This window comes from Struthio camelus, chromosome 4 (genome assembly GCF_040807025.1).
Source record: "Struthio camelus isolate bStrCam1 chromosome 4, bStrCam1.hap1, whole genome shotgun sequence".
Lineage (NCBI taxonomy): Eukaryota > Metazoa > Chordata > Aves > Struthioniformes > Struthionidae > Struthio > Struthio camelus.
In genome coordinates, this window is record NC_090945.1 from 77067826 (window position 1) to 77079900 (window position 12075).

The following is a 12075-nucleotide window of genomic DNA, read 5'->3' on the forward strand; positions in this document are numbered from 1 at the left end:
ACAGGTATGCTTTTTGGTCCAGGACCTTCTTCCATGATTGTACAGAAGTCAGTACAACAAGACTGTGTTCACATGTAGAGCTCTGTGTGACTACGTCATTATAAATATTATTACAAACAATAATCAGAGCTTTATTTTCTTACCCTTTTAACCAGGGTTTTATGACTTTTTTCCTCCCTTGGTGTTCTACCAGTACATGATAATAACATGGGTACAATTAAACCAATCCAAACTACTTCATATTAGTTCAGCTTATCCCCCTGCTTGAATGAGAACTACCGTACCAAATAAGCTGAGTAACTGTATCTTTGGTTCTACTGCTATACAGCTAATAGAAAAGATATCCACCACAGGGGTGGCTAATAGGTGCTGGCTCAGTGTGAGGCAGCTAGTTTCACTTACATCAACAGCGCTCTATCTTCTTCTCATGAACACATACAACGTGTGATGAACAGGTATAGACACAAGCTGACCAAACGAATTTGTGATGACTGGAAGATGATCCACTCTCTCCAGAGTCTTTCCTCACTGGAGTGAGCTTCTCCTCAAAGGCTGCAGCACTATTTTAACACATTTTCCTCTAGATGCCTGGGTCCAAAGCTTTCCTACTGTTATTGATGCTGACCCACCAGACTTTTATCAAAGATTTCCAGACATTTCTTCACTGCTTGCACTGGCCTCAAAGCATCCTTTTGCCCCTGCCAGGCCATAGGGGAGACCCTGCTCCCATGCCTGGCTCAAGACAGACAAGCCTCGGCCACGGTTTCAACACCGAGATGCCTACACTGAAAAGCGAGTGCGCCCACATGTCCCCCCTCGCTGAGTCTCCGAGGTGGCCACTGCTCCCGAAGCCGGTTTCCAGAACTGTTAAGGGGGTAGGACCCCAAGCCCACCGCCCCCAGCTGCCGTGGCGGCCCCGCACATGGCTGCGGCTACCGGGCCGGCGGCTCCCGCCTTCCCTGCGGCCCGTACGGCAGCGGCGTCACGGCCAAGTAACGAGGAGCCCTACCGGCCGGGCGGCCCGCCGCCTCCACAGCGGGGAGGCGGGGGAGACCGTTAAACGGCCGGGAGCGGGGTGGGGTGGGGGAGGGAAGCTAACCCCCCCTTCCCACGGCGCATGCGCCTCCCTGGCCCGCCTCCGGGGCGGCTCCGCCGGGCGGAGCGGCGCCAGCCGGTGGGGGCAAGGGGTCGCGGCGGGAAGTCCCCTCCCGGCGCCAGGAAATTCCCGGAGCGGCTCCCGTTGGGACACCGCGCCGCGGGGCTTTCGCAAGGCTGGGCGAGCCCCGGCTTGGAGCCCCCTCAAAGGAGCCTCGATCGCCCCGCATCTCCTTCCGCCCCCCCCCACTCACCTCCTAACGGTCCCTCGTTCACCTCGCGCCTCCCCCCCCCCCCCCGCCCAACGGTCCCTTGTTCACTTCAGCCTTCCCTCCCCCCCCACACCCCCCGCCCAACGGCCTCCCTCGTCCACCTCCTCCCTCCGCCGTCAGCCCCCTCAGCGGTCCCCGACGGTCGCTCTCCCCCAACGGCCCCTCACTGGAGCCGGGCTCCCCGCCGCTGGCCGCCAGGTTTTAGCTGGCCGCCGCCGCGCTGCCCCTGCCCGGGGATCCCCGGCCAGCCCGCTGTCCGCGCTGGCTCCTCGCCCCGGGAAAGCTCTGCGCTGCGCTGCGGCGGGGTTCCCCCCCGTCGGCGGAGGCGGGGCTCCGCTCGGCCTGCGCGGTAGAAAAAGCGGCGGTGCTAGGGGAGCGCAGCAGGCGGGTCCTGCGAGGCCTTAAAGGAGAGCGGCCATCAGCGGCCCGGCAGGCGGAAGAGCGAAGGAACAGCGGCAGTAGCCGCGGCCCTGCCTGGCTCGTCTTTGGCTTTATATGCACCTGGCTGGATTATTGTTCGCCCCGGAGAAGAGAGAGAAGGGGCAGCAGAGTGATCGAGGCTCGCCGTCCTCGGCCATGTGCTCGGTAAGCGAGGGTAGCAGTACAGACCCCTTGGTGGCCCGGTTCAAACAGGTGGAGGAAACGCTGGAAAAGCTGCACCGGGAAAACAAGAGCCTGAAGAGTAAAGTGCCTCGGTACAACGCTCTCTGCACCCTGTACCACGAGTCGGCTCAGCAACTGAAGCACCTTCAGCTGCAGCTCGCCGTCAAGGAGGCGACGATCCGGGAGCTGAGGAGCAGCCTGGCCCGGCAGCCGCCCGCCGCGGGCGAGCCGGCCGGGGCCGGGGCCGGGGCCGGGGCCGAGCCCGCCCGCTCCCTGGTGGAAAGTCTCCTGGAGCAGCTCGGCCAGGTCAGGCAGCAGCTCAGGGACAGCGAGCAAACCTCGGCACAGAAAGTGGAGACTCTGAGCCAGGTAAACCCCACCTGCCCCCCGGAATAGCACTTGTACTTTGAGCGTCGCCTGCCTTTTCCAAAAGGTTGTGTGTACTTGCAGCAGATTGTACCTCGGGAGCTTTATTTCTGTACTTCTTCCTACAAAAATGACGAGTTTTAAGTTTAGTGTTTCCAGCACTTGTTGTCTTGAATGGAGCATCTGACTTGAAATATACTTGGTGATGACCGTGGTTATAGACATACTACATTTGAGTTTATAGAAGCACGTTTAGGTGCACAGGCACCGACACTGAAAACTTGGTTTTAAGTGACTTGCCCAAGGTGGCATAGCAAGCTGGGGGCAGAGCCTGGACAAGAAATCAAATGCTTTGAATGATCTGATGCTCCTTGATATGTTGGTGCATTTGACAGGACTTGCATTAACACTTTGTGTGCAGAGGTGGACTGTTTGCAAATCAACTCAACCCTATGTATCAAAGATTAGTTTCTACTGCATTAAGTTCAATAACATAAAAGAGCTTTTTTTTTTTTTTAAAGCAACTGTAAAATCAAAACTTAGTGTGGCATTGTAAATCATAACATAACTATTTTCCACAAGCAGAAGGAGAAAATATTCAGTAACAGCTAAATTCAGGAGTTCCATATTACCTATTTAAAAACAAAAACAAAAACCTTCCTCTTTATCAGATGTAACAGTGCTGTTCCATAAGATAAACAATTGATGCCAACACTTTTTCTATTACAGTATTTTTTTTAAAAGTTCACTTTAAAAAAAAAATGGCTTCCTTGTTTTGTCATTAAAATAGCACTGTAATGCTTGGAGAGGTAACTAGCAACTCTAGATTGTGAGGCAATAGATTGAGGGAATAGGCTATCTCTTTATGACAGAAAATAGTCTTAAAAACTGTCTCATCCCCCACAAGTACTATTTTTGGTACTATCATTAAGACTTTCCTGTGTTCAATCAGAAAGAAATGCTTTAAAATTCTTTTAAGTATTTCAATATGAAGCTGCGTAAAGGAATTTCCAAACCAAAAAGTAGTGCTTAAAATTGAAACAAGTATTTTTGTCATAAGTAAATTCTTGACCTAATGCTTATACAAAACACTTTCCACATATGACACTCACTTAAAATACATTTAAATAAGTTCAAGTTTGGAAATTTGTAATAAGTGATAATCTTACGGACACTTTGCAGACAGATAACAAACCTGTGCTAGCTAAAGACATTCTGAAAATTGACGCTGGAACTTATGTCTCTAATCTGCCCAGGAACTGTAAGCATAGCAAGGGGGAAATTTTATCATTTAGCAAGAAGTTAAAGAATTTTAACATTAGTAACAAGAGCAAGTGCTATTCCTGTAAGTTAGACTAATCATTTTATTACTTCTAGAAATGAATGTTTCATGCCAAATCAAAAAAATGAAATAACTGTCACTAAAAATAAATAAAAAAACAGTGCCAGATAATGTTCTGAAGTCAAAGGTCTGTGTGCTGGAAGAAGATTGCTTACTGTGATTTCCAGCTCCATGATCAAGGATTATGATTGCAACCCTTGAAGAACTGGAAGGGTAGGGTCAAGCTTGTATCTTGTTGTCTAGCCTGGTATCCAGGGCAACACTAATTCTAGAGGAACAGTGCTGTTACCAACTGTTACCAACTTCCTTTCTTCTTTGAGATCATGAAGGACAAGCTATTTTTGACAGACTCGGGACTGGTATACTCTAGGTGTTGCTGTGTGGCATGGTACTACAGCATGATTGTATCCTGGTTCGTAAGCAAACTTCTTCATTCTCAAAACAGCTGCAGCGACTGCAGTAAGCTATATAACTCTTTCCTAAGAGTATGTTAGACCCTCTCTTGTGTTTCGGGGACATAGTTATGGCCAGAATAGAGTTATTGCTACCACGGAGATTTCATTTTCTATTTGCTTGTCATTACCATTCATCCTTTCCTAGGCGGAAAAGTTGTTGTGTGTGCTATCTTTGGTTTGTCCTTTGCCTGGTACCATGACATGAGGAACACTTCATTGGTTTTTGATCAAATTGGAACTGAAAAGTCTTCTTTTGAGGTCTGCTATGTGGTAATTTGGAATGCAGGATCAGAAAGCATTTCTCAGCCTCTAGTCGTTTCTTTCAAACTGCTTTGTTTGCCGTAAGTTTCATCTTTAGCTTGTAGCTGCTGAATATATTTTACATAAAGTCTTCCTAAATTTTTGCTTATTGTTTTTTGATTTTTTTGATTCTGCTGACTTGTAAGTACTCGTATGGCTGTTGGAGCACTTCTTGTTTTTTTTGTTTGTTTTTGTTGTTTTGTTTGTTTGACTGATCTGTCAGTACTAAAGTTCAGTGGTTATATAGAAATGAATTGGATTTATTTTTACTTCTGAAGTACTTTGCAGTGAATGTAGGAACAATATGGAATTACTGCAACATGGAATTCAGTCTCATAAATATTTCAGCCTTTGAGTTCAGTTTGCTTTTAAATAACTTCCCCTCTTGCTAACGTTTAGGAAGTACAGCAGTTAAATCGGCAAGTGGAGGAGAAAAACGGAGAGATACAGCAGATGATAAATCAGCCCCCATATGAAAAGGACAGAGAAATCTTACGGCTTCAGAAAACCTTGGCAGAGAAGGAGAAAGCTCAGGCCACTAGTGAAGTTTTGTGCCGTTCACTTGCTGATGAAACACACCAACTTCAACGCAAATTAGCATCCACAGCAGAAATGTGTCAACATCTGGCAAAATGTCTAGAAGAGAAGCAAAGAAGAGAAAAGGGGAATTCAGATGATCAGATTCCTACTGAAAGATCTAATCAGGTATTCTTACTACACTTCTTGCAATTATTATTAGCTTCTAAGGTGTTGATTACAATATGACAGTTGTAAATGAGGAACAGTGAGAAACATCCCTTTAAGTAATTTCACATATGGTAGAAAGACTAATATGGCAAGTTCTACATGATTTTGAACACTAAGAGTTGAGAATAGAAGCTGTTGTCAGCCACTAGTGTTTTGGCCATCTCACTTATCTCTAGCATCAGAGCTTGGAGAGGAGAGAGTAATTGCAACTCTTCCCTGCTTACGCTGCAGACAGCAGCGTGCTCGTGTACCTCACTAGATGGTGCTGTGCTTTTGAAGGTGATGTCTCTTAGATGGCTTATAAACAAGCCATCACAAAACAAAGCATCAGTGCTTTAAAGCGATATTTGTATTAAGAACTCTACATCATGCAGTCTTTTCAGGTCTGGATTTGGCTTTGCATGCATAGTATAGACCTACAGAAAAAGCTGTTTAGGAAAGAGCTGGCCAAGGAACTTTATCCACTTTTTGCTCTGTGGTTTCTACACATCCCCTTTTTCTGCCCCCCACTGTCTCTCCCTGAAATAATATACTGCTTCCCTACAACAGGGATGTTAGACAAATTGCTTCATGTTAGTAAAATGACAGAAATGCCACTGAGGGGCAAGAAACAGCTGGGTGGTGGCCCACCTGGCTAATAGTTGTGTGACTTTACATCACCATCATCTTAGCTGAAACTTTTCAGTGTAGGGTAGAGGCAGATATTTTCAAGAGGAAACCCATTCTTCCAGAAATCATGTTTTAGTTATTTGCTTGTGATATTATCCTGAGTTACTTAACATCAGAGGTGCTGCCTCCAATATCAGATAGGAGTACTGAGTGCTATAACCAATTATCACGGAAAGGAGTACTTGCTATGTTTGAGATGACTACTCATTTATGCTTTTGTGATAAACTATGTGCATGGGTCAATTCAATTTTGTAAAAACGTTCTAGGAATACTTCCAAAGAAAGATAGTATAGCCACGTTAAAGTTACCTATAAGATGTATATAGAGGTTGAGCAGATAAAAAGTCCTTAAAAAGTCCTTTTTTTCTTCTAATACTTTTAGTATTATCATATTCTAAGTGTAATTGATAGACAGGAAACTTGATTGACTTTGTATGTAATAAGTAGCTAACCTTGTACGGTGGGGACTTCCCTTTTGAAGGACAGAAATTTCAGATAGAAGTACTAGCTGATTCTTGGGAATTTTGTACAAAAATGTTCTAAATTACTCATGTACCCTGGGGTTTTTTAAGCAGATGTCACAGCTTTTTTTTTTTTTTTAGGTATGCTTTTAGTCAATTATTTAGCAAGCAGAGTTTTTTAACTTCTTCCTAGCACTGGCCAAAATTATAGATAGTAATAGTAAAGCGAGATAAAGCCATATCTGTGGCTTTGTCATGCATTTCTCCCACTGCAAACAAGCAGTTTCCTAGGAGTTCTTGTAAACTCCCAAGCACTGTTGTCATCAGTGCAGACCCTCGTGCATGTAAACGTGTGATATTTTTCTTGTTAACTTTAGTTGGCTCAGAGTTTGGCTAGACAGATATGTTTTTATGACATCACATAGACATATTTAGAAGCAATACCATGGTGGTAAAAACCTGATTACACTTCTGCTCTGATTATTAATAAAAAACTAGCCTAGTTATAGGCTATGCTATACTATACAGCATATTTCTATACTCTGTAGAAACAAGTAGATTTAGATAGTTCACTGATAGCAGATATTTTAGAGGAATAAAGCAAAGATTACTTTCAGCTTAACAGCGTAGTTAAGTAGCATTTGGGATTCTTATGTTAAAATAACTTTTTTTTTTTTTTTTAATCTGAAAATTACAGCTGTCAGACAATGAAACTTCACTTCAAGCCCTTATCTGTAAACTGCAAGATGAAAACAGGATGTTAAAACAAAAAGTGGCTCACGTGAGTACTTTCATTTTGTACAAGATTAAGATTTGATTATTTTGAATTACATTAGATTAACCAGGCCTTTCCTTTTTCAAATTTAATCAAATGGCAGTTTCATGTTTTAGTCTTTTCAAGATGGCACATACTCTTTATCCTTTGGCTAAAAACAGCTTATTATGTTTTTTAATGTTTTCTTGTTGTTCTTAATAATACACTGCAACAGAAAATTGGTAGATGGAGGTTGCTCTGCAGCCCTTTTTGTGCTTCTTCAATTTTCTAACCCAGAAGAGGGCTATGTCTAGGGTGACAGCAGACCCCTCCCATTCAGTATTATGTGCTACTCTCCCTATGGACTGGCACATGGGGAGGGCTGCCAGTGAAGTGACTGGCTTATAGCATGATAATCTTCCACGCTCATGGAAATTAGCTGACCCACACTCAGCAGGTCAACACATATTTCTTAAAGAATCTTGGTCCTGACCATACAGACATTCTATGAAAGCTTGAAAGGTTGTGCCTTCATGTTGTGACTTTCCTGGATAATCTTTCAGGTAGAAGACTTAAATGCAAAATGGCAGAAATATGATGCTAGTAGGGATGAGTATGTGAAGCGACTCCACTTGCAGCTAAAAGAACTGAAGTCACAACGGGAGCAACAGCATGGCATAACTTCAGCACAAACAAATTACGAGCTGATGCAAAAGGAGATATTCCGGTTAAACAAGCTACTAGAAGAAAAAATGAATGAATGCATAATAGCAAAGAGAGAATTAGAAGATGTGAAGAAGGCTAGTGAAGGAGATAACGAACGCATACAAATGCTGGAGCAGCAGGTCATTAAGTTTCTTTTTCTTAGAGGTGGGAATTCTTTGTTTTTCCCCAAAATGCTGAGCTCTAAGGGGGAAATGAAGTGTTGCCTTTGTCACATGGGGTATACAGCTACTTGAAATCACAGATTAAAAGAAAATCCAATACTTAAAAAATTCCATACAGTTCTGCTATATTCTAATATAAAATATTAAAGATCTAAAAAAGAAATATAAATAGTTTTAAAGCACAGACATGATAGAGAAGATGGTATTGAGACTCTGGGAGTAAATATTTACAAACAGATAAATTAGATTCGACTACTTAATTTAACTTGCCATGCTTTTATTTGTAAAATACTAACATAATTCATTTTCAGGTCCTAGTTTATAAAGATGATTTTACATCTGAGAGATCAGACAGAGAACGAGCACAGAGTAAAATACAAGAGCTTCAAGCAGAAGTTGCATGTCTGCAGCACCAGCTAACAAGAAGACAGGTAAAAAAAAAAAAAAAAAAGCAGAATGCTATCTTTTTATTAAAAGAATCTCAGCAAGATTCAGGACTAAAATTTATGCTTAAAATACTTTTAGAAGTCTTAATACTTCTGCACTGAATTGAAAAGGTTTTAGCTGTCAAAAACTGAAATTATTTCATAATCTCAGTTATAATGGAGATGCTTCCTGATACCTACATATCCTTTCCCAGTCTATTTCCCCTCTGTATTGGATCAACATAGAGAGGGTCCTCAGAAGGAACAGAGGGACAACTATGACTCTGGTCACAGTGGCATTTTTAAAGTAGCTTACTAGCTATCCATCCTATGTGTTTCACAAGTCTGCTTATGAGTGTTTCAACAGAACTGCAAAAACTCATGCATGTCTTTATTACAAATCTTCAGATAAAAACATGATCAGTGTTCCAGATAAAGATGATAAATATTCTGTTAAAGAATATCTTTTTTACTTAATTTTTTTTTTCAAGAACTCTTCTTTCTCTTTCTAGGACTCAAGAGACTCAACTAGTCATTTCAGAGTTCACGTTGGTAACCAAAATCACATGTATGTACAGACAAACGTTGAACATCTACGAGACAACAGCCCAGGCCAAACGGGCATGAGGAGAGCAGCTTCACGATCTGAGCAAGGTTCTCCACCTGTAGACAATAGAAACTCAGGATCAGAGGGCAGGGCACAGGGTGAACTTAGATGCCCTCATTGTATGAGGTTTTTCAACGATGAACTCAGTGATGAATTTCTCAAACACGTTGCTGAATGTTGTCAGTGACCATGTGAGGAGTGTAAGTTAATCACTACTTTATAGATAAAGTACTCTATACATATCTCCTACAGTCCTAAAACAGAGTAATTCAAGTGGACAACTCTTAGGAATTAGGGGGATGAACAATATCTACCTCTTACTTGATTTCACCTTCTTTTGGACTGTATGAAAGACTTCAAGATAAAGCAAAGCCTTTTATGAGGAAATATTTTTCGAACAATTATGAGGGAAGCAAGCATAATGCAAATTGTGCTACAAAGTAAAGAAGAAACTGGTAGCATGCAGTTTCACTCAGCTACAAGTCTAATTCTTCACAGCAGTCTGAAAATCACCGAACTTGAAATATAACTCCTTTTTCAAAGATGGAAAGAAGCTGCCTGAAGAACAGCTTCAGGGGGGAAGAACAATTTGGCAAAACATAGCAGGAAAAAAATCTTATTTTGCTTTATCTGGATTAAAATTGAAAGTATTTTCTTTGCTATTAAGGGTATACATGGCTGAAAATCCTTATGCTCGGCTGAAAATCCTTATGCTCAACTGAAAGCAAGAGAAGTGAAGGAAATCTAAAAGGCTGGTCATTGAATAAATGACCTTGTCTTTTTGCACAGAAATACAGTTATTTATGGCACAAAAAATAAATATCTCTACAACTTTACACATTTGTAAATGTGTATTTGTGTAATTAGTGATTGTATGCAAATTTTATAATGGCCTAATGATTATTTTTGTAATAAAAGTGACAGTGCAGTTGCTTTACTGCATTGGTAAAGTATCAGAGCCCTTTCTTTCCATGCAAGTACTTGTAAAATAGTCCAAGTAACTATACTTACATTTATCTGAAACCATGACATTTAGTTAACACTTGCGTTATTCCATTACTTCACTAACAACCACTGTCTCAGACTATTTGCAAATAAATATGGGGAAAAATCATTCCTTAGTTACGGGAGGAAGAATGACCTTTCGGATAAACAAGAACACATTTAACTCCCTACCCTGCCACACACTGTTTGTGAGTACACCAGCGTTAGCTTAAGTTTATTTTTAGCCTATAATACAGTGGAAATAACTTCAAGATCATTTTGAGTAGTGGGTAAAGTGTACAATTTTTTTCTACCCTTGGCTCCAGGTGTTTCTCAGTATGTCAGAGTTGGAGTTAAGGACAGTATGTCAACAAAGGCCTGGTAACCACGACCTTTTAAGTTTAAAGAAAAAGAGTTTACTGTTTATAATAGCACTGCTGTCCTTTATGCTTTGCTTACTTTCCAGTTCTGTACTTTTTTTTGGATGATTGTGGCTATTTTTCCTTCACTTATCTAGCAGTATTTGTAACTATCTATCTCCTTCCCTCTCCTCCTGCCACTTCTTTAAAAAAAAAAAAGAAAAAAAAAAAGCCATAATTTTTCTCCAGCATACAGCTCTCTCTTAGTTCCCTGTTAGAGAATGGTTGTTCCTGTTAAACATGACCCTGCTAAGCTGCTGAAGGACTAAAGTCTAGTGCCCCCTTTCACTCACGTTCCCAAACAGCACTGAGTTTTGGCCGATTTTTCTTTCACTATTTCCAAACAGTTTCAAAACAATAAAGAGAACAGCAGCACTCTTTACTGTGCTCTAGGCTGACAAAATAACAAGCAGTAGTAGTGCAGCGCCCACCCGCCCCAGCAAATATGTAACTGTAGGCAACACGATAGTGCTATTCATGTGATTCACATCTGGAAGGTTACAAGACAGCTGAAAGAACTAGCCCTTCACAAGGACGAGCTACTCTTTGTGGATGAAAAGGAAACTGATTTCCTGTTTCTTAGGGCTTGCTCAGGTCAAAGCAATGGTCCACAGCCAATCCTTCACGGATTCCTGTAAGCAATCCCTTGATGAATACTAAGTACAGAACTATCTGCCTCTAAACAAAAATTCTACTATTTCATGATCTTTGTACAGCCCCCAAAGGAGGAAAATGGTTTATGCCACTTTTTTGCCCCTTGGGTGGAATACTTAATATCTATTAAAAAAAAAAAAAAGTAATGGGCTGTTGCATGCAGTGTGCAGGTACAATTTTCTTTTTATATATATATAAAATTTTTTTTTTATTATTAATCTAAACCTGTGATTGATTAGCTTCCTTTTCCTAACACAGTATGCATGAACACGCAGAATTTTATTTTATTTTTTTTTAAATTAGTGACCATTTTACCCATTACCTTTTAAGGCCTTGCAGATCAGATGTGGCCCACAGAACATAGGCTGAGAAACATATGATTAAACTTCCTGTGCCATAAGCTAATCTCTCCAAGGTTAGTTTACTTCATCTGACTGTTCCCATTAGACAACTCTAGTTTGTAGTTTTAATGTACATCAATACTATATTGTCAGTAATTGATACAATGTGAACATTTTAAGCTATTCATACTACAAAACAGGTACCAAAACCAAATACAACAATAAAGTAAGTTAGATCTTGGCAATGTGTTTTTTTTTTTAGTTGCCTTGAGATGATCAACATACATCGTCCAGAAGCCCAACCCTACTCTAGGTTTCCAGCCATGTTAATCCCTATGGGTGTGGTTGGACAGACTGACCTACAACTATTTGAAATAGATGCAAGTATTAGGTATGTAAATCTTCAGTCTGCAGCACACAGAAATTCACCGTATGAGATTCTTCTCATTTTAAGATCTGTGAATTAGTCCCCTAGCAAGGCAGAGATAAGAATCCAAATCCTGGGAAAGGAGGGCACTTCTTTAATGGATGGAAATTGGATAGATCTGCAAAGAGGACCATACTGGACCAACAGATAAAAGCTGGTGAACTTATAGATCAAGTATAGAGTAAAACCCATCTCCTATCACCTTGATTTCTAAAGTTGTGCAATGAATGAGTAATGCAGTGGAAAAAATCCAGTGCAGATCATCTG

General features: G+C 41.5%; 1 protein-coding gene across 3 annotated transcripts; it reads left to right on the top strand.

The window, feature by feature from the left end:
- Nucleotides 1–1156: 1156 nt before the first annotated feature.
- Nucleotides 1157–11767, top strand: TNIP2 (TNFAIP3 interacting protein 2). 3 transcript variants are annotated; one of them, XM_068943532.1, is made up of 7 exons: nt 1510–2339; nt 4833–5138; nt 7008–7091; nt 7628–7909; nt 8263–8382; nt 8889–9183; nt 11644–11767. In XM_068943532.1, exons 1-6 carry the CDS (start codon nt 1863–1865, stop codon nt 9168–9170), a joined length of 1551 nt encoding a protein of 516 aa, XP_068799633.1. In that variant the 5' UTR covers nt 1510–1862; the 3' UTR covers nt 9171–9183; nt 11644–11767. The 3 variants fall into 3 exon arrangements, with proteins under 3 accessions (XP_068799634.1, XP_068799633.1, XP_068799632.1); XM_068943533.1 differs by lacking the exon at nt 11644–11767 and having other exon boundaries at nt 1157–1952; nt 8889–9819; XM_068943531.1 differs by lacking the exon at nt 11644–11767 and having other exon boundaries at nt 1511–2339; nt 8889–9819.
- Nucleotides 11768–12075: the final 308 nt, after the last annotated feature.